This window comes from Thunnus thynnus, chromosome 10 (assembly GCF_963924715.1).
Source record: "Thunnus thynnus chromosome 10, fThuThy2.1, whole genome shotgun sequence".
NCBI lineage: Eukaryota > Metazoa > Chordata > Actinopteri > Scombriformes > Scombridae > Thunnus > Thunnus thynnus.
The window spans coordinates 8,973,416-8,996,516 of NC_089526.1; the positions used below are offsets into that span (position 1 = coordinate 8,973,416).

At 35.1% G+C, this 23,101-nt stretch overlaps 1 protein-coding gene across 1 annotated transcript in view; it reads left to right on the plus strand.

The window, feature by feature from the left end:
- The window catches only part of LOC137191005 (uncharacterized), a 32,506-nt gene extending 11,978 nt beyond the window's left edge, over nucleotides 1–20,528 (plus strand). The window contains exons 9-32 of the mRNA XM_067600786.1: nucleotides 107–154; nucleotides 511–554; nucleotides 917–1,205; nucleotides 1,407–1,450; nucleotides 1,844–2,129; nucleotides 3,176–3,204; nucleotides 3,850–4,129; nucleotides 5,465–5,493; nucleotides 6,154–6,430; nucleotides 7,560–7,603; nucleotides 7,878–8,163; nucleotides 10,639–10,682; nucleotides 10,925–11,210; nucleotides 11,567–11,610; nucleotides 11,727–11,797; nucleotides 12,039–12,253; nucleotides 12,351–12,601; nucleotides 13,644–13,772; nucleotides 15,046–15,211; nucleotides 15,657–15,686; nucleotides 18,134–18,193; nucleotides 18,854–18,894; nucleotides 19,082–19,370; nucleotides 19,552–20,528. Of these exons, the coding sequence (XP_067456887.1) occupies nucleotides 107–154; nucleotides 511–554; nucleotides 917–1,205; nucleotides 1,407–1,450; nucleotides 1,844–2,129; nucleotides 3,176–3,204; nucleotides 3,850–4,129; nucleotides 5,465–5,493; nucleotides 6,154–6,430; nucleotides 7,560–7,603; nucleotides 7,878–8,163; nucleotides 10,639–10,682; nucleotides 10,925–11,210; nucleotides 11,567–11,610; nucleotides 11,727–11,797; nucleotides 12,039–12,253; nucleotides 12,351–12,601; nucleotides 13,644–13,772; nucleotides 15,046–15,211; nucleotides 15,657–15,686; nucleotides 18,134–18,193; nucleotides 18,854–18,894; nucleotides 19,082–19,348 (3,260 nt within the window). The 3' untranslated portion in view covers nucleotides 19,349–19,370; nucleotides 19,552–20,528. The remainder of the gene's footprint in view (nucleotides 1–106; nucleotides 155–510; nucleotides 555–916; nucleotides 1,206–1,406; nucleotides 1,451–1,843; nucleotides 2,130–3,175; nucleotides 3,205–3,849; nucleotides 4,130–5,464; nucleotides 5,494–6,153; nucleotides 6,431–7,559; nucleotides 7,604–7,877; nucleotides 8,164–10,638; nucleotides 10,683–10,924; nucleotides 11,211–11,566; nucleotides 11,611–11,726; nucleotides 11,798–12,038; nucleotides 12,254–12,350; nucleotides 12,602–13,643; nucleotides 13,773–15,045; nucleotides 15,212–15,656; nucleotides 15,687–18,133; nucleotides 18,194–18,853; nucleotides 18,895–19,081; nucleotides 19,371–19,551) is intronic.
- Nucleotides 20,529–23,101: the final 2,573 nt, after the last annotated feature.

A 23,101-nucleotide genomic window follows, 5' to 3' on the forward strand; every position in this document is an offset into this window, starting at 1 on the left:
TTTTTATTATACTTGGGAGTCAGAGTATTATACTGAGGACAGGTACACATAAAGGTTACACACAGTGTTTATTATGTAATTACAATGTTCATTAAATGTGTTTCAGCTGCAGGATCATCAGTTGAAGCGTTTGGTGTAAAAACCACTGAGGGAGGTAGGTACCATAAGACATTTGAAACACTAATAAAGAAAATTAAAAATATTAGGAGTAAAGATGACAGATTTGAATCCTTTCCTCAAAGCTCTGTAGTTATTTTAATCTACATTTCATTATGTGAAGCTTTAACACTGAGTTTAATAACAAATGTGACGTCATGTTGATAAGTGTTCATCAGGTGAAATTGGAAATTAATTTTTAGGATGTTACTATTGAGCAGATTTTCTTTTCCTTTTACAATTAATCCTTAATATTAGAATTAATTTAAAACAAGATAGTCTGATAGTGTCTGATTATATCACCTGATGGTAAACCAGGCATTCATGAGTCTTGTTTTATTTCCTTCTCTTCAGAGAAACACTCTGTGGATGAACAGTGGCCTGCACTGATCCAGAAAGTGAGTAATGTCACATCTGTCTGACTTTACAGATACAACTTTCATTCAACAGAAGCAGGAAAAAAACATGTTCAACATCATAAATGATGATACAAACAAATTCCTGATTTTCACCAGCTGGTTCTCTCAGAACTGAAGCTACATTCAGGTTGCATCATGTATACATGAGGTCTGAAGCAAGAACGTTGTTAACTAATAATGTTAAAAATCAGTGTTACCTCTACCACTGGTGAAATGTAAACTGTATATATCCACATTTATAAAAACACACATGTTGATGAGATGTAAACAGAAAAATCTGTATTCATCCCAGCTGAGAGATTGTACATTTGGCCAATGAACATTTTCTTTGTATTTACCAGGTAGAAACAATGACGTCTGTTATAGAGCTGCTTTTGGAAACACTGGCTGGTTTGAGTAAAAGGGAGCTTGAAGACTTCAAGAAAGTCCTCTTGAAACACTTGAAGCTCACAAGACCACGTGTTGACATCAATTCGTGGCTGATAAAGACAACAGACATGCAGGACACAGTGTTAATTATTGTGCAGGTGTACGGCCAACAGTCTATGGAGATGATGAAGAAGGTTTTAAAGGACATGAACAGGCCTGATCTGGTGCAGAGGCTGTCAGACAGCAGCTCAGGACCCAAAAGTAAGACAATTAAAACCAAAAAAAGTATTATGGGACGGGGTGAAAAAATATAAGTGATAATGTCTGCATCACTGCTTAGGTTTAAGTGTAATTTTGTAAATAATTTGTAAATTAGTACAAAGCAATATAGCCTGATACAGTGTTTCTAGTCTGTTTTTCATCAATCACTCATTAGTCATTTTATATTTTTTTTCTCCTCAGAGAAACATTATGTGGATGAACAGCTCTCTACATGGATCCAGAAAGTGAGTAATGTCACATCTGTCTGACTCAATACAACACAGCTTTTATTCAATAGTTGAAGGTTGAGAATGATTCTCATCTTAAACATTTTAAATATTGATACAACCCAAACTCATGATTTAAGTTGAATATTTTTCACAGAAGCTGCATTCAAGCTACAGTTTTATCCATCAGTAATGTTTCATATCTTTAACACTGAGGAATGAGATGAGGAAATGTTGACATGTACATTTTTCCTGAGTTTCTTCTTCAGCTTTGACAGTGATCTCACAGATAAACATATAACACTCACATCTACACTTACATTCATGAGATGCAACGAGAAACTATTTTAGTGTTTTTTTTCTAGTGGATTGAATATACTGTATGTCTCATCAATGTTTTGATTATTCCAGGTAGCAACAATGGCAGCTGTTAAAGAGATGCTTTTGGAAACCCTGAATGATTTGAGTTTTCAGGAGTTAAAGAAATTCAAAGAGGTCCTGCGGTGGACTGTCTCCCAGATGAACCTCCCAGACAGCTCACTGAGGTTGAGTTACACAGCAGACAGAGCAGACATAGTAGATCTGATGTTACAGAACTGTGGTCAAGAGTCTGTGAATCTGATGAAGAAGATTTTCAAGAAAATGAGCAGATCTGATCTGGTTCAGAGGTTATCAGACACCAGCTCAGGACCCAAAGGTAAAACAAAGAAGACAAAACTGTCACATTACACAATCACATGTATCTAATGAATACATCTAATGATTTATTTTAAAAATGTACAGTATATCTGCTTGAGTGCAAACTTCATTTAATCACCAATGTAAAGTGTGAGAAAAGTTTTTGACAGGGGGTAACAAATCATTAATTAAATCAACACGTCTCTGACATCTGACATCTGGTAGGAGTCTAACTTTAGAGAGCTAGGCTATCTTCTACTTTGAGTGGAAGTTAGTTAGTCTGGCTTGCTAGCTTACACTTTCTGAGTGGAAAACAAATTTAACAGCCCGATGGATCCTCACAAATGTTAAATAATGTAAAGTGACAGACGTCTTCAGTAGCTAATGTTACATAACCAAGGCTATGTGGTATCATCATTATCAGACTACGACATTCTCCAGTCAGTAGCACAGTAGGGAAGTTAACATTGCAGCTCTCAGATGTCAGTCAGCCACTCCTGGAGCCTGAAGCTCAGATGCTAATTTCACAAATGTTTCCGAAGACGGTTTTATCCTCTTGGAAAAATGAAAATGATACACAATAGCTGCAGTATCATTATAGATTATGTTTCCTTCCAAACAAAGTGAGGAGAATTCCAGTTACACTTTGACTTTAAGGGAAGGCAAAATATTAGGTACAATTGACAGTATAATACAGTGCATCAATGCTACATGCTAGGACCTAAAAAATGACCATGGAGTTGAATGAACACCTCTCTGACACACTGAATATTATAATTTGACAACATTGTAAATCCTATTTGACATCAAAGATTATTTTGTGAGGTGATAATCTTTACTTAAAGACGGTCATATTTGTTGCAGGACTTTTATATCAGATTCTATTCGATTTCAAAGGTTTTAATGATATGATATCCAACCTCTCTTCTCTCTGTATGATTGTTGTTTATGATGTCAGAAGCAGCAGAAGAGATTTTAGTGTTATTGCAACTAAATCTGACTAAAACTGATTATAGTCTGATGTTTAATCAGTCTTGAGTCATTTTCTATTTTCTTTCTCCCCAGAGAAGCAGAGGTCTTCACTGCCCCAGAAAGTGAGTAATGTCACATCAGACACACTTTACACAACACAGCTTTCATCAAATAGCTGCTGGTTGAAAATGATCCTCATCTTGACAACTTTAAATAATACAAACCAATGGTATCATTTCATCATATGGTGCTCACTGAACTGAAGCAGGATTCTGATTGAGATTTTGAGCTGAAATATTATATCCACAATAATGTTATAATAAAATCTGTGCTATCTCTACCACTGAGGATGAGAACAGGACAACTAAATGTTTAGGACGTGTATGTTTTTCCAGGCTTTCTTATTCAACTCTGATGGTAAATAGGTGGAAAGAGTTTTTAAAGCAGAAATATCACAGCTTCTGTTGAAGCAATAAGAACATGTGATCAGGTGTCTCATTCCTACTTTTGGCAGCACAGTGTCAGAAAGAGTTGGAGACATGCAATAAATCACAATTACTTATAACCAGTTTATAGAAATAAATGAAATGAATGACACTGTGCTCACACTTTGTCTTTATGAATGTATCATTTTGTGTAATATATTAATATTAGTTGTTACAATAATCACATGATTTAAATGTTTACATTGATGTGAAGACATCAGTGTTGAATTATTACAGTGGAAATATTACATAAATGCCCTCTGATCACTTTTAATCCATCAGGACGAAACAATGACATCAGTTAAGGAGAAGCTTTTTGAAACACTGGAAGAATTACATTTCTGGGAATTCTTGCAATTCAAAGAGGTCCTGCAGGAACTTCGAAGACAGAAAGACCTCCCAAGAGTCCAAATAGAGAGGACCTACAGCACAGTTGACTTAGTGGAGCTGATGGTGGAGCTCTATGGTCAACAGTCTGTGGAGGTGACCTTGGAGGTTTTAGGGAAAATGTACAGGAGAGATCCAGTGCAGAGTCTGACAGACACCAGCTCAGGATCCAAAGGTAAGTCTTTGAAAAAAAGAAATATAATTCCAATGTCAAACATTTGGTATGCAGACTGGAGTCTTATTCCATTTTAATGTGACTGTTTTTTCATAGTTAAAAATACATTAGGACTGTCAGGCAGCCATTTAAATATGTGTTTGTTTTGATTGTTAATCATCTAGATGCCATTATCACAAGCAAAGATACTTACTGTATGCTGTATAATCATTAGAGTCAGTGACTCTAGATCAGTCACTGTTTTTAAATTGTCCACAGCAACAACAAGCCAAAACTAAACCCAGAATAACTAGACTCCTACATATAGCATAGTTTCCAAAATGACATCTACTGATGAAAAAGCAAGATCTTTTCTAAGGGTTTCTTCTTTCAAGTTACCAAAAAAACAAAAAATCACAAGCAGCTTCCTAAAAGTCTAATGGTTAAGGTGCATACCACATAACTGTAATGGACTGGTTTAATTGCAGTTGGGGACTTTTGTCATACCACACTCTATCCGCTCATATTCTGTCTGCTTCTTGACTGGTGGGAATCTAAGGTTAGAGAGCTAGGCTATCTTCAACTTTGAGTGGAAGTTAGTTGGCCTAGCTTGCTAGCTTACACTTTCTGAGTGGAAAACAAATTTAACAGCAAGTGACAGACATCTTAAGTTGCTAATGTTACATAACCAAGGCTATGTGGGCTTATTGAAAAAGGAAAAAAAGTCTTGTATCATCGTTATCAGGACTATGACATTCTCAAGTCAGTAGCACAGTAGGGAAGTTAACATTGCAGCTCTCAGATGTCAGTCAGCCACTCCTAGAGCCAAACACACAAACGGACTTGTCCTCTTGGAAAAGTGAAAATAATACACAATAGCTGCAGTGTCATTATAGATCATATTTCCTTCCAAACAAAGTGAGGAGAATTCCAGTTACAGTTTGACTTTAAGGGGTGGCAAAATATTAGGTACAATTGACAGTATAATACAGTGCATCAATGCTACATGCTTGGACCTAAAAAATGACCATGGAGTTGAATGAACACCTCTCTGACACACTGAATATTATAATTTGACAGCATTGTGAATCCTATTTGACATCAAATAATTGTGAGGTGATAATCTTTACATAAAGACGGTCATATTTGTTGCAGGACTTTTATATTGGATTCTATTAGATTTCAAAGGTTTTAATGATATGATATCCAACCTCTCTTCTCTCTGTATGATTATTGTTTATGATGTCAGAAGCAGCAGAGGAGATTTTAGTGTTATTCCAACTAAATCTGACTAAAACTGATTATAGTCTGATGTTTAATCAATCTTGAGTCATTTTCTATTTTCTTTCTCCTCAGAGAAGCAGAGGTCTTCACTGCCCCAGAAAGTGAGTAATGTCACATCAGACACACTTTACACAACACAGCTTTCATCAAATAGCTGCTGGTTGAAAATTATCCTCATCTTGACCACTATTAATAATGATACAAACCAGTGACATCATTTCATCAGATGGTGCTCACTGAACTGAAGCAGGATTCTGATTGAGATTTTGAGCTGAAATATTTTATCCACCAATAATGCTATAATAAAATCTGTGCTATCTCTACAACTGAGGATGACAACTAAATGTTTAGGACGTGTATTTTTTTCCAGACTTTCTTATTCAACTCTGATGGTAAATAGGTGGAAAGAGTTTTTAAAGCAGAAATATCACAGCTTCTGTTGAAGCAATAAGAACATGTGATCAGGTGTCTCATTCCTACTTTTGGCAGCACAGTGTCAGAAAGAGTTGGAGACATGCAATAAATCACAATTACTAATAACCAGTTTATAGAAATAAATTAAATGAATCATGCTGTGCTCACACTTTGTCTTTATAAAATCACTGTAGATTAATCACAGTATTACTTTGTGTAATATATTAATATTAGTTGTTACAATACTCACATGATTTAAATGTTTATATTGATGCAAAGACATCAGTGTTTTATCATTAGAGTGGAAATATTACATAAATGCCCTCTGATCACTTTTAATCCATCAGGATGTTATGATGACATCAGTTAAGGAGAAACTTTTGGAAACACTGGAAGAATTACGTTTCGGGGAATTCTTGCAATTCAAAGAGGTCCTGCAGGACCTTCAAATGAAAGAATTCCCAAGAGTCCAAATAGAGATGGCACAGAACAAGGTTGACTTAGTGGAGCTGATGGTTGAGATCTGTGGTCAACAGTCTGTGGAGGTGACCATGGAGGTCTTAAAGAAGATGAACAGGACGGATCTGGTGCAGAGGTTGTCAGACACCAGCTCAGGATCCAAAGGTAAGTTTTGCGGAAACAAAACCCCAATACAATTCCTATATCAAACATTTGATATGCAGAGTAGAGTCTTATTCTACTTTGAACATTGAACATTGAACATTTTACATTTCTTGTAATCTGGCAAAAAATATGTAATTAATCATCATTAAGTTCCTGTTACACCATCATTAAGATGTAAAATATTTGCATTACCTGGTTTTTGGTACCTGGCTTGGTGCTATGACAACATAAGACAGGACACTGATGGTTGGATGGATTTACTAACACCTGGGAAAATAATTATAATGATTATAATGTTGGGGGTGTTTTTGCAAAAAAAGATCTAATTATGCAAACTAATCTCTGCGTTATTTGTGAGAACAATTTAGTTGTTAGCATTAAGCTTGTCTTACACCATCATTAAGTTGTTGGTTTTTGGTACCTGGCTTGGTACCACAACAGCATAATACAGGACATTGACTATATAGCATGACGGCAACATTAACACCCATTACTTTACATGTTTGATGTTGGCTACTATCCAGTTGTTTATTGTAATATATGTACATGCAAAACAAATTAAGTTATATTATTGTTCCTGTATTTTCATTGTATAATCTTTCCCTCTCATGAGGAACCGTTACTACAACAGCTACATGTAGCTAGCCTGTACGTTGTACATAACAGAAGTCCTGTGAAGTGCTGCCACTTTTCCTCAACTTAGACTTTTCTCAGCAGTAAGTCCTGCATAACATATTGCTCTCATATTGGAACAGTGCTAAGTAGTCAAGTCAATTTTATTTGTGTAGCCAAATATCACACATTTACCTCAGCAGGTGTTGCAATCTGTACAGCAATACAACATCCTCTGTCCTTAGACCCTTGATTTGAATTAATGAAAAACTCCCCAAAATAAAACTCTTTAATGTGGAAAAAATGAGGAAACCTCAGGAAAAGTAAGAGGAGGGATCCCTCTCCCAGTATGGACAGATATGCAATAGATGTTGTGTGTACAGAAGAAGAGTATATGAGAGTACAGGAGAATATGTAGCACATAGTGCTAAAGCAGCAAAGCATCTGGAAAGTTACCATATCATTCCATTCATAAACATAACATGATTTAAAACATTTCCTGATGTGTTTTAACAAGGTCCTTCAAGAAGCTTGGAGTTTGGGGCTCATGGGGGCATTATGGTAATCCCTTTTATTATTCAATTTGCTCATTTGTTTATTTGTTCATCTGTGTGCTGTTGCAAAATTAGTGATTAAACAGCAACAATTTCATTTCTTTACATAAGTGATTGTCCTCTGGTGCAGCAGTCTGATTTCACTAAATCTATAATTTTGCCTAATGTGATTAATATTAGTCACATGATTTAAATGTTTACATTGATGCAAAGACGTCAGTGTTTTATCATTACAGTGGAAATATTATATAAATGCCCTCTGATCACTTTTAATCCATCAGGACGAAACAATGACACCAGTAAAGAAGAAGCTTTTGGAAACACTGGAAGAATTACGTTTTGGGAAGATCGAGCTGTTCAAGTGGTACCTGCAGACCCTTCAAGTGAAAGATCTCCCAAGAATCCCAAGAGTCCGAATAGAGAGGGCAGACAGCATGGATGACTTAGTGGAGCTTATAGTGGAGATTTGTGGTCAACAGTCTGTGGAGGTGACCAGGGAGGTTTTAAAGAGGATGAACAGGATGGATCTGGTGCAGAGTTTGTCAGACACAAGCTCAGGATCCAAAGGTAAGTTGTGTGAAAAAAAAACCTAAACAATACTATTCCAATATCAAACATTTGGTATGCAGAGTGGGGTCTTATTCTACTTTAATGTTACTGTTTTTTCATCATTAAAAATACATTTTGGACAGTGAATATGTGGTTGTTTTGACATATTATCTAGATACCATTATCACAAGCAAAGATACTCACTGTATGCTGTATAGTCATTATAATCAATGACTCTAGATCAGTCACTGTTTTTAAATTGTCCACATTTTTCTTACTCTGCAAACAAATTTAGAACTGCCTTAGACCATGCATACGCACAAATCATAAACATCCCACAGTCTAAAAAATGATATAGTCAAAATTTATTCAATGTAAACAGTATATTAGAATCACAATTATTTTAAAAATGATTGGGCCTAAATAGACAACATCCAAAAGTGAAAAATTGTTAATAATACACAATTTATTTACTGCTTATAAAATTAATAATGAAGACGTTGTAATCCATAAATCATCATCATAAATGTAATGAAATTATTAATTTATTAAAATTGACCTGTGTCCGCTTTATATGACAATAGTTTATAAATTGGAGTTTCCATATTGGAATGTGACACCCATTAATTTCCCCCATCAGATTTGGCTGTAATATATGCAGCTGTTTAACCAGCAGCCTGTTCAGCATCCTCACAACCTGACAGTTCAGTAGTGGCACAAGGAGGGACACTCTGCTTTCACTACATCACGGCCTATTGTGGACAGAGACAAAATACGATGCACACCTGGCACAGCTTTAGAGTTTTATACAGATCTACACATTTACCAGCTTCTTATTTTGTTACAGACGTACTGCGTGATCATGGTACAACAGGTGTGCAGGCTGTTTACAGGATTCACAATTAGGCTCCAAACAGTTGTGCCAACCACATGTTTACCAGCTAAATCTGCCTTTTCTGGCTTCTACTTCTGAAACTATTGTTTGTATTTCACTAGCAGTTAAGTTTTTCTATATTTTTAACATCACGGCCCTCTTTGCAACGAGTGACAGCTCTCTCCACTGTTGCACTGCTCCAACAGAGCTTTCCTTACATAGAGAAATTGGGGCATGTTAGTATGCTTATTCCCAGTAGAGCGCCTGTCAATTTAGAATGATGCTGATTCACTAACATACGCATGGTGGTAAAAGCAAAATTGGCCAGTGCGCATGTGTCATGAATCCTATGGTGATTTTACATGCACGCTTATTTTGTGCACACAGTGAGAACATTTCTATGGACATATTAGTGAATTAGGCCCAATAATACAAAAATAAAAAACACACAACATGAAAAAGCCCTCACTCACCTGTAGTGGTACCTGCAGCATTTTTATCTCGCAAAGTTTTGTGATATCTATCTCCAACATTTCTGCAGCCAATATAATGGAGGTGAATGAAATTCTTTTGTGATGCTCACACCATTGAAGAATTGCGTTTAATAATTCTTCCTGAAAAAGTTTTTTTTCTTTTTTTGAGGAACAGTGTCTCTGTTAAACTGAATAATCCTCAGAACATGCTGTCAACAGTTTTATAAGGATTATTTCTTTGGTTTAAGAAAAGTAGTTCCAATGAAAACTGTTATTGAACATTTTACATTCATTGTAATCTGGCAAAAAAATATGTAATTAATCATGATTAAGTTCCTGTTACGCCATTATTAAGATGTAAGAAATGTGCATTGCCTCTTTAGTTTTTGGTACCTGGCTTGGTGCAATGACAACATAAGACAGGATACTGATGACTGGATGGATTTTCAAACACCTGGGAAAATAATTATGATTATAATTTTCAAATTTCAGGATATTTTGTTGCAAAAAAATGTCATGCAAACTAATTTCTGCATTATTTGTGAGAACAATTTAGTTGTAAGCATTAAGCTTGTCTTATATCATCATTAAGTTGTTGGTTTTTGGTACCTGGCTTGGTACCACGACAGCATAATACAGGACATTGACTACATAGCATGATGGCAACATCACCGCCCATTAATCTACATGTTTGATGTTGGTTACTATCCAGTTGTTTATTGTAATATATGTACATGCAAAACAAATCATTATATGATTGTTCCTATATTTTTATTGTATAAAATCTTTCCCTCTCATGAGGAATGGTTACTACAACAGCTACATGTAGCTAGCCTTTAAGTTGTACATAACAGAAGTCCTGTGAAGTGCTGCCACTTTTCCTCAACTTAGACTTTTCTCAGCAGTAAGTCCTGCATAACATGTAGTGAAGTCAAGTCAAGTCAATTTTATTTGTATAGCCCAATACCACAAACAACAACCTTTTAACGGGGAATAAATTGACAGACACACAATAGATGTGTGTGCACAGAATATATGAGAGTATAGCACATAGTGCTAAAGCAGCAGAGCATCTGGAAGGTTACCATATGATTCCATTTATAAATATATAATAATTTAAAACATTTTCTGATGTGTTTTAACAAGGTCCTTCAGGAAGCTTGGAGTCTGGGGCTCATGGAGGCATTATGGTAATCTCTTTTATTATTCAATTTGGTCTTATGTTTATTTGTAAATTGAACAATTCCAGTTATTTACATAAGTGATTGTCCTCTGGTGCAGCAGTCTGATTTCACTAAATGTATAATTTTGCCTCATGTGGGTAATATTAGTCACATGATTTAAATGTTTACATTGATGCAAAGACATCAGTGTTTTATCATTACAGTGGAAATATTATATAAATACCCTCTGATCACTTTGAATCCATCAGGATGAAACAATGACACGAGTTAAGGAGAAGCTTTTGGAAACACTGGAAGAATTATGTCTCGGGGAGATCGAGCAGGTCAAGTGGTGGCTGCAGAACCTACAAATGAAAGATCTCCCAAGAATCCCAGGAGTCCGAATAGAGAGGGCAGACAGCACAGTTGATTTAGTGGATCTGATGGTGGAGATTTGTGGTCAACAGGCTGTGGAGGTGACCAGAGAGGTTTTAATGAAGATGAACAGGATGGATCTGGTGCAGATTTTGTTAGACACCAGCTCAGGATCCAAAGGTAAGTTGTGTGAAAAAAAACAAACATTTACACCACCATTAAGTTGTTGGTTTTCGGTATCTGGTTTGGTACCGCAACAGCATGATACAGGACATTGACTATATAGCATGACGGCAACATCAACACTCATTACTTTACATGTTTGATGTTGGCTACATGTACAGCTACATGTAGCTAGCCTGTACGTTGTACATAACAGAAGTCCTGTGAAGTGCTGCTACTCTAACATATTGTTCTCATACTGGAGGAGTGTTATGTAGCACATAGTGCTAAAGCAGCAAAGCATTTGTTAGTTAAAATATGATTTTATATATAAACATTACATAACACAACATTTTCAAATGTGTTTTAACAAGGGCATTCAAGAAGCTTGGAGTTTGAGTCTCATGGAAGCATTATGGTAATCCCTTTCTTTTAATATATTTTTTTATTTGTTCATTTGTATGATGTTGAAAAAGATTAAACAGGAACAATTCCACTTACAGTATTTACAAAAGTGATTGTCCTCCTGTGCAGGAGTCCAATGACTGGACTAAACTTGAACCTGAAGTGAACAGTACAGATGCAGATGAGGCTCCAACTTACAGGTAAAAATAACATCTTCAATATTGTGTCACAACAAACTGGAACTATGGCAAACATTTCAGCAAGGTTCTTTGAATCTTTTCCCAGAGGGACAACTAAGATCTTTTTCCTGCCATGTTACAGTAACAGTGATAATTAGACACATCGCTTTAAATAAAATCAAGGCACCTACTGGTTAAGTTTACATTTACTCCATTACACTTTTGCACATATGCACAAACTCATTTGTTTTTTTTCTTTCAGCCTACAGTCTGAAGCAGGAAAGTTTGAATGCAGTGTCTCTGACCTGCGATGGGTCTGCGAAGAAAAGGTCAGCATTAAGTACCAGTTCTGGTCTTGGGAAGAACACATGGAGAGAATGGAAAGCTTACAATACATGCCTGCAGGTCCTCTACTGGACATCACAGTCATTGCTGGGAAGTTAAATGAAGTGTACCTGCCACACTGGATCTGCACAGGTAAGTGGACATGAAGAAATAAGTAAACATGTATTTAAATGTATTGTGATACAATCCCTTTCTCCTCACTAAATATATGTGCTTGTATTTTGTGCAGATGACTCTACAATATTAGACAAGTTTGCAGTCCTACACATAGATGCCTGTGGAGATGTTGTTGAGGACGTGTCTGAGGTCACATCATCCCATGTCAAGTTATCCGAACCAGTTTTTTCTCCAAGAGCGGTTCTGATGAAACTTGGCTTTCCGGTGAAAATAAAGTGCAACGTGTTAATATACTATAAACCAAACACAACGTTCCTCAAACTCCATGTGTATCTGATCCCACATGATCCTGCTCTAAAACAGGTTATTTAATATCTTACTGTCACAAATGTATTATATAATAAGATTTAAAAAGCCTACAACTGAGTATTAGGGCCAGTGGTGAAAAAAAGTGAAATTGTGAGAATAGAGTTGTGAAGTGGGAGGAGTCGCTGGTCACAGAAGGTTTTTTTCCCTTTTCTGTATTCCCATTTAAAAATCTTCTTAAAACAATATCCAAAAATATGACTTACCATTGACACATACATGTATGATCAATAACAAAGTTCACGTTTACACTTGTTATTTTTATGCACATTTTATTGAAGATAAGCCACTTAAAACATGAGACAGCGAAGTGGACACATTTCCTTATTTTAAGATGATGGACCAAGTGATTCTCCTCAGATTTCTGTCAGCAGCTGAAGTGAATATTTGTTTGGAGGCTAAAAGATCTCACTGACAAATTGAAACTTTTCAAATTAAGCCCACTGCTCACTGCATGTCAATGTGCAGCAGCCTTCAATCCTTTTCCGACACCATACATTGAGATTTGATCTCTGCGCTCTTTGGCACAGTTGTCTGGACAAAATCAAGTGCTCAATGTGCTTCAGCAGCTGCTTCATAAGGTTTACAACTCAGAAATAATGCAGTTGGTTTATTGTATTTTGACTGCGGGTGTGGTACACTAAGTATTTCCTTCACTGATGAAATATACTATAACTTAATTTTTAATGTTTACTCATTAAACCACAATTCTACAGCAGCGTATTTGGTTATTCTCAAAATATATATGTTGAGAAATTTTATATAATATTAAAAACTTTTCTTTCAAAATAAAATATTCCTTTCAAATTTGCAGCTTTATTTTCATAACATGATCTTTTCCTCAATATCTTGTCTATTCTGGAAACCTCACATTTCATTTTTTCCCCAACAGTGCTCCTAATACTCTATTGTAAAAACTGTATTGCTTATTCAAACATTGTCATTTGTGTTTTAAAGTACATTAAAACACAAATGACAATGTTTGCTACTGTAACCTTGAAGCAGCTTTGTGCTTACATTATATTGCTTTTTTTTCCAGACAGTGGACAAAACAGAATCCTCAGATGGATACACAGTAATCCGGAAGCCACGTCCAGACAAGTATCTGAAAATGCAACAAGGATTTGTCCTCACCGCAGACATCAACACAGCAAAAATTTCCCCTCCGGTATACTTTGTACTGTCTCTCAGTATTTACATTTCAGTCAGCCAACTCATGTGGAGTACATTATTATTTAAATGCAGAATATGTACAGCATTAATGTTTGGCGTCTAGGCTCTGATCTCGTGACTCCCCACAAGGAAACATTGATGTCTCATAGCAGGAAGTTGGAGCAACGGCATTAACTTCCCTCCTAGGGGAAGACAGACTCAGAGCCTACAGGTGGATGCTGGGGTGGAGGTCGAGCTTTTGAAACTCTATAGGCCTACAAATGGCAGCAAGCAAGCATAGCTTGTATGACCAGTGTGGAAGCAGGATGCAGCTAAATGTGAGCAGAGTACTGATGACTTAAGTACACCGCCAAGATTATAAGGGTGTGTTGGATATATGTCACAGTTCGGGGAGTATGGCTTGTGAGTGGAGCAGCCACTTGACTTTGGCTGCCTGAACTAGCTCACAGACCTCGCTTCAGTTATATAGTGAATTGTGGTTCAGACGTATTGTATGAAAAGATAAAATAGGATCAAAGCCATTGCATTGCACATTGAGGTGTGCAAATGGTGTGGTCACACCTAGCCTTGCACATTTTAACAATATTTTATTTCAAGTTGATTTATTGTATTTGTGTTATTATTAGATTTTTTAGATGCGACTGATGGTGAAATTGCAGCCATTTTGCTGCAGGGATTTTGACACTTTTGTAGTTCTTTTAGCCATGTTGGAAATATTGTAACTGTCAGAAATTTAAAAATCTTCAACTCAGAATTGCAACCAGGTAGCTTGCGTGAACGGCTTTTCCAATTTTGCTGTAATTAAACACTGAACAATATGATGTGAACACAATATAAGACACAAGGAAACTATGCAAGTGAGAAACATGGATACAATTAAGAGAATTGGCATTTAGACTCCTTTAATTGTAAATAGATGCATCATTGTTTGTATTGGCAATTTGTGCAAACTTAGCAACGTTCTCCCTAGATACAGCTTTTAAGAGCCTAGTGACAAATCCATTGACTTTTTGGTCACACATAAGCTACTTCAAGAAGGTTGCCAATACTGCTTGGTGAATGTGGAGTCAGCTTTGCTCACTGTGTTCAGAGTTTGGGAGAGATCAGCAGCCAGACAGAAATGTGAATGATTTGAGCATGTACAAAACAGTGTTCCTAATGACCAGACACTAATCAACTAGTTTTGTTTTTGTTGTAAAGGATTTAACTTGACTGTTTACCTTTGTCAAAAACTAACTCCTCTCCTTTTATGTTGTATTTTTACACAGAAATTAACTCTCAGATATGACAGCCAAGACCCAAATTTCTATGAAGTGTTCATTGAAAATCCAGACAGAAACTTCAACTTTACACTCTCTGACCATTGTACAAAGAAGAGTGAACCAGTGTGTGAACCAGTGTTTGAATCAGTGTGGACCTGTGAAATTCGAAAAGGTCAGTGGTTGTTAAACAATATTACCTACACTATATAAAAATATGCATTCTGTCTTTTCCATTAACTTAACCATTCTATATAATTAATGTAATAATTAATGAGACCTGAATCACCAACACCAATGCACACTGAAAATAGACTTGTTGCTCTGTGGGTGTGATATTCTGGTTGTAGCTGTCTGAATTATGTGTTCACCTGCTAGTTAGAAACCCATAGAAGTGCTTAAGACAGCAAGTATTGGGACAGAAGGATTTATCAAAGACCCAACACAACAAATTTGATCACAGTCATAATCTGTTGGCTTTAGAATTAGGATATTAATTATATTTAATATAATGATATTTTAAAATATATCATTATTAAATATTTTGTTAATGAATGAAATACATAAACCCACAATATCAGCAAATATTGATATTTGTTTTGTTCTCCATTTCATTTCAGCTGACTATCCAAAATCTGGTCATTTAGAAGGTAAGACACTGCAAATATGTAATGTCCATTACTATATGAGATTTCAGCTTTTCATAAATATTTCACACATTCATTGCAAATATTTCAACCAGAATAAAACCAATTGGAATTTCATCAATGTTTAAAATGTTTGTAGTTTTGAAACCAAATCATATGATCACCATAATATTATTGTAGCACCTAAGTTGTTGTGTTTTGTTTGTTTTTCACATATTTCACATTTGACCATTTTAAATAAACTGCTGAGAAGTTGTATTTAGCTGAATTTACAGAGCTGAACTGGACTTTACAAAACATAAAGAGGCACTTCACCTTAAACACATGCATGTTTGCAATAATTGCATTTTGCTTCCTTAAATGTAAAGTTGACTGAAATACTGATAAATACTTTGTTTAACACTTCTATTGTGGAGAAGGCTTCAAGGCTTCTATACATCCTCTAACATGGCCTACGGAATATGATAAAACACATTTTGATCTTTTTTCTTTTTTTTAAATGCCTATATAAAAAAAGTTACATCTGTTGCGTTACGCGTCAAATTTGACCCAGTTGTAATTATGGGTTGTTTATGCAGAGAAATACATATTAAATGGTGCCAAACCATCATGAATAACAAAAAATACAACAAAACAAAAATAATAGTAAAATAAATAAAAATATATAATAAAATAATAAAAATAAATATAAAAAAATAAATAATAAAAAATGGTATAATAATATTATGTAATAATATTAAAATTATGTTTCAAGCATATTGACTTGAATTCAATTGTAGAGTGGCACCCAGCACACATACACACACACCATGCCAGAGATGACACTTGTTTGATCAATGAAAATAAAATGTTTTTGGAAATTAAATTCACTTTTCTCCTTTTTTCATAGGGAAGTATATACAGTCAATTTTGAGCCATAACACAACAGATGTAACAATAATTGCTCATTTTAACATATAAAAAATATGAACAAGTTATTTTGGTAATTTTTTTGTTTATCATTAGCCTCTCATGGTCTTCTAATGTATTTGCCTGTTCTGTTCATCATAAGCAATAAAATAGATACATTTTGCCTATTTTGAAATAAAAACGATTTGTACATTGTAAGTTAAATGTGGTCTAAGGTACACAAAATATCAAAGTAAGTATATATAAATTATGGTTATGGTGGAATAACAAGTCACTTGCCAGATAAAACATGTTTCTGGATTATAATTAGTTTTTTTTTCAGTGCTTGTTAATGAATTCAAACACAGGTCAAATTTGACCCGCTAACACTAAAGGTGTAAACCCTTTTCTAACACATTAGAAGCGTTAAAATATATTATTCTTGATTGATTATTGAAGTTTAGGACTGCCTATAGTTAAAGGATAAGGATGGCAATTTCCAGTTTTTTTAGTGTCAACAAATCTCATGTTCAGAGCCACAATAACAATGGATCAATTCTACTCAAGTATTGTGTCTGTATCTAAAGTGTGACATGTTATTCCTCTGTGCCACGAACAGTGTGGTTAGTCATTTAAAAACAGATCCAAAGACTAATTACAGCGACTGAGTTTTTACTCTCTGGAAAGTATTTCTGTGTCGGGAAAAGGCCACTGCACATGTGCAAGGACATGGTTCTCTTTACAGTAACAGTTACAGATTATTACGGTAACCACCATCTTCAGGGATGAAGGAACATGTCACCCAGTGCAGCAATGTGGCTCATTAACATGTTTTTAGTAGTTTTTTAACAACAACAGAGGTCTATGGCACAGAGGAATAAGATATATCAGGCTTTGGATACACACACAATACTTGTAAGTACAATAGATTCATTGTTGGTTTGACTCTGCACATGAAATTTGTTTACAACAAGAACAATATAGAAAACCACCATCTTTATGCTTTAATCACTCTCATTTATACCTTATGCAAATACTTAAATACAATAAATTTATTTCAATGTTTTGGCAGTTACTATCATATATTTTCAAGAGTTTCAAGAAATAAAATGTTTCTACCAGAATGCAATGCAAACATTATTAACATTTTCATGACATTTGGTTTAATTTACATTGTTTGTTGTCTTTAGTCTTTTTTTTAATTGTAACCAAACATGTATACCTATTTTTGTAGCTGTTGTAGCTTTGGTTTTGAATTTTACATGAAACTTTATCCCTCTGTAAAGTATGTATTCCCTCACTTAAACTTTTGTTTAGTTGATCTGATATGTAGACACTAATAGATACTAATCCACTGAGGGATTCATAAACAGGAAGAGCAAATCAAGGACAAATTAAGAGAAACAAAAGCTTCTGAGAGACAGATCCTGATTTTATATTTGCCAACTTTTTTCTCAAGTGTTCTGATCATTAAAGAAAGCAGTTTGTTTTCTGTGTCAGTGACGTTAAAGAAGAACAATACAGTTGTTAAACAATTACAATTTTCCCTAAATTTCTTACAGCTTTGGGATCCTCAAGTGGAGCAACTGGTGGAAATACTTTGGCTGAAGGCAGGTCCACAGGTATTAACTATGCAATTTTCTCATGAAATGACTTTTAAGAATTACAAGGAAAAAACAAAAAAAAAAAACCCAAACAGAACAGGTCTAACTTGATCAAGGGTTGGACACATTATAGTGGCTAATGTAAGTGCTGCATTGAATAACAAATAAAACAAAAAAGTGAGATTTGAGGGTTTAAAAATGGCATTTGGAGGATGAATGACATTATATTTATAAAATGTAGAACTGACCTGTCAAAATAAACACTTTATGGGCTCTGATTCCTCTTTAATTATTGTGTTCATTTGTGTTTTATTTGGATCTCTATTAGCTACTTCAGCAACCATAAGTACTCTTCCTGGTGTACTTGGTCCTTAACCTTAAGTCCTTTTCTCAGAAAATCTATGGCACGAATGAAGTTTGTGTTTGTAATATTTGACAAATTTAAGTAAGCTCCACTTTAAATTAAAAAAAAGTAGAATTTATATAGAAATTGTTGATTGTGTGAGTGAAAGGAGCAGCACAAAGTTGCACTTTGATGTGAAATCACAATGATTAGAGGGTGAGAGATTCAAGATTGTGTTTGCTTTGTTGGTCATTTTTTGAGAAAACCCTTTGTATTATAAATCTTTATGAATCAAGAAAGCCTGATGCAAAGTGTTTTATTCCATTTCTCCTCAGAGGAACACACTGTGGATGAACTATCTGCACTGGTCCAGAAAGTGAGTAATGTCACATCAGTCTGACTTTTCACAACAAATCTTCATTCAATAAGATGCAGGTTGAAAATCATCCAATATTTTAAATCATGATTAGAACTGATGCTGCATTCAGAGGAGCTGTTCAGCTCTAATCAATAAAATTATGTTCAAATCATCTCCCTTTGTTTATTTGTTTTTATTTCACCAGGCAGCAACAGTCACAACGATTAAAGAGAAGCTTTTGAAAATGCTGCAACGTTTGAGAGAGGAAAAATTCGAAGACTTCAAGTGGTTTTTGCAGGACAGAGACCTCATCCCGGCAGAACTCCCGTGCATCCCATGGAGCAAACTGGAGAAGGCAGACAGGAAACATGTGGTGGATCTGATAGAGCAGACCTACAGCCAATGGGCTGCAGAGGTGACCAAGATGCTTTTCAAGAAAATAGACAGGAACGATCTGGTGAAGCTGTTGTGAGACACCAGCTCAGGATCCAAAGGTAAATTATAAGAAAACAATAAACAAATAAAAACACAGAAGTGGCCTGTTGAGTGGCAAAAACAATCCCATTTTTGCTGCTAACCTAATTAATTAGAATATTACAGAACATTTGGACCTGATCAAACAAACAGTTAAAGGAGTATTTTACAAGTCTTCCCATATTTTATTTTATTTCTCAGTGATCCACTCATCAGTTGCAGCACTACTGCTATCTCTAGCACTGAGGAGGACAAGAGGAAATCAAGAAACAGAGCTGTCCAAAGTTTTTAAGACACAAGTGTAAAATTATTGCATCGTGACTATTTTTAACTATGAAAACAAAATGCAACAAATCAAATACAAAGGGTGATTTATTTTAGCCTCCGTTATAACAACAAGAACATGTGATGTTTAGATCAGGTGGCTCATTCAAGTTTTTTAGCAGCAGAGTGTGTGAAAGACTTAAAGTCCTGACAAATAATGTAAATATATTTATCAGTTGAAAGATCTTAAAGGGAAAAGAGAAATGAAGAGAATCATCATTGGTTCTGATGTTAGCAAAGAAAAATCATATAACAGTATTTAATCTTCAAAAAATGTTTATGTTGATTATTGAGGTCATAGTGTTTGGTGATGTTTCGCATTATATTAAAAGATGTTTCTAATATTCTTCCCCCCTCATGTATGTAAACGGGGGGATGGACAAAATATTAGAAACACCTTTTAATATAATGCAGTCCAGAACAACAACAACACCGCCCACTACGACTTCAATAATAAACATTAAGTTGAATTATCACCTTTCTGACAGTGTCAACAAGAACTAAAACTCTTGTAGATGTAAGACACATTTTTGTTCTTTTGTTTTTTATGTTTTGTTCGATTTGATCTTATTTTAATCTTGTATTTTATTATTTTTTAATTCTATCAGTGTCTTTTTTATAATGCTTTCTTTTTATACTGGATATCTTGTCTTAATATCTTTTTTGACGTCTCACATAAAGCACTTTGAATTGTCTTGTTGTTGAAAGGTGCTTTACAAATAAATATGTGTTGCCTATGAATGTACTGTATCCTTTGAAATTACCAGGTGGCAACAATGGAGCACTGTTTACTGTATGAGGGTCATTCAACATATTTTCTATTTTAAAATCTATAATAAATTCCCTCATTGTTATGTTTGGTTCTGATTATTTGAGAGAATGAAGTGATCTAAAAACAACATATATGAAGGAAGTATACTGATGTGACAGAGTCACATGTGTGTTTTTACTGCCAAGTTTTTCAAAATGTGCACACTGATCATAACATTCATTTGTGTCTGTAATTGTTCAAAAGGGTTTCAAGTTTCAAGTGTGATTATTTACCTAGAAGAAGAAAGTAGTTCTGAGTGTTTCCCACAAAACCTCCATGCCAGTGAACAACTATTTTCATTTTCATGATTTGGTTGTAATGAAAGCCTAATTGAGAGGTCATCTTCTCAAATTACATATCAATCATGTCAGGAACTGAAAAGTTACAAATGTGAGTGGAGGAGGAGGGAAAACACTGACTTGTGTTCTTGTCTACCTGACGTCTGGTCCTTTATCTTTAAATTTTTACACATTACGGATCTGTATCAGGTCAGATGGGAGGAGGCTGAAATCAGAGTCATATGTTTCACATGTGACAGCTTTGGTGTTGATATCTGAGAGGTTGTTTTGCAGTGTGTGTGTGTGTGTGTGTGTGTGTGTGTGTGTGTGTGTGTGTGTGTGTGTGTGTGTGTGTGTGTGTGTGTGCGTGTGTGTGTTTGACTTCAGACTTTCAGATACAAATTAAGCCTTTTTCTTTCTACAATGACAGGATGAATATTTTACATCCTATCAGTACAAGCTCAGCATTTTCCTTGCAGTTACCAACCTCACATTTATCTGCTTTCTTGTTTAAATGCCGGTCTAGACGTAGGAAATGAACAATGAAAAGTTTGATTTTATATGATCAGCTGTTTGGAGGTAAAGGGGAAAATGAACTCTACCTCTAGTCCACACATCCAACTAAAACAAGATAAAGTCGCTTAACTCTTTTCATGATTTGTGAACTTGTGGTGGTCAACAGCATCGTACACAAAGTCAGATTCAGGAGCAGTAGGGCTCATGATACGTCTAAATCCAAAGCAATCAACAAATTGTTAAGAACGCTGCTTAAAGTCCTGAAGTTTTTGTTTATTGGCAGCAACTAAATTTTGTCTAAAATTACTCAAATAATGTTGCTAGATAAGTGACTTTTAAGTTACACCAGAATAGATACATGAGAATGAGCTCATATCAAGACAATTTATTTAAAAACAAATGCTTAAATAAAAATACACAACGTACAAAATGCATAGTCAATGTTATATTTGTATAGAATAAAAAAGATGAAATAAAAGGTGAATATAAGACCTTTGGATATAAACTGTTCGACAGTCTGCAGGCAGGAATGGAAAACACCTCATTTACATTTGAATTTTAAATATATCACGCTTGGCCTGGAGCTTTGTCTTGTGAAGTTCAGCTGCTAGGACTTACAGTTAGTTAATAAATAAAACTGTGCTCTATTTTCTTCTGTATTTCATTATAAAAACAAAGAAAGATATCAGCCTGTTGCTTGTAAAATTCAAGTAAAAGTTACTGACAATAAAATACATTTGAAATGTGCTTCAACTGTTGAGGTCTGGAGGTTGAATTGTGTCTGAGGAGTTCAGAGAGATAACTGGTGCCAGTCCATGTAATGCTTTGAAAACAACTAAAAACCTTAAAACCAGTTCTACATTTGACAGACTTGTAAGGAAACACTAGTTGGTGCCAGTGAGGAGTCTTTGCTGCTACACTGCCAGCCAAACCAGGTCCTCGCTTCCTGATAACAGTCGTTCATAGAATTTAAGAGTGTTTTCTACAAATGCTCTTAAACTTCTACATGTGTTTCCCAAAGCAATAAAGAGGAAGTGCACAACATTAAGAGCTTCTTAACGTTGGCTCTGTGCTGATGAAGATGATGCTGAATACATTTTTAAGTAACTTTGCATATTCAACTGTCTGTAAGTCATGCTATATGTTGAAAATAATCATCACAAAGTGTAAATGTTGTAAATTACACAAATAAATGTTTTATACTGGAAATTGTTCAGTATGAAAACAAAGCTTTATGTGCAGTTAACAGTCTACAGTCTTTATAATTCATGTTACTGGGTGGAAGACGGTTTAAGAAAGTAAACTTTACCTGATTTAGCTGCTGCTCGAGGCAGACGTTACTCTGAAGATCATATCAAAACTAAAAAGAAGCAGTGGAGGTTCCTGTTTCCTCAGTATCATGAATATGTGTCATTCTGTCATACAACATACACACATAAATAGAGAGAAGAGAGAAGATATAGAACCTGAAAATATACCATCAGAGAAGAAAGAGATGTATATATGATGCAAGAAGAGGGAGAGGATGATGACGATACAAACTGGCAGATCAATTGTTGAATTAAATTTTGTGTGTTAATATTGGTTTAGTTTTACTTTCTAATTTAACTTCAAAATGAACAAAAACAATGAAAACTTATATAAAACAGGTTGTGGAGCTTCTTCAGATGCTCTAAGCCTCCTATGAGTGGGAAGGAGTCACTCAATCTACTCGTCTAATCTTTCTCACAGCGTCTTCAGTTATGATGCTTTTGGGAAACACCTCTTAAGCTTAGGAGGCTTCAGAAGATGGATTTTACAAGATGGTTTTGGGAAACAAGGC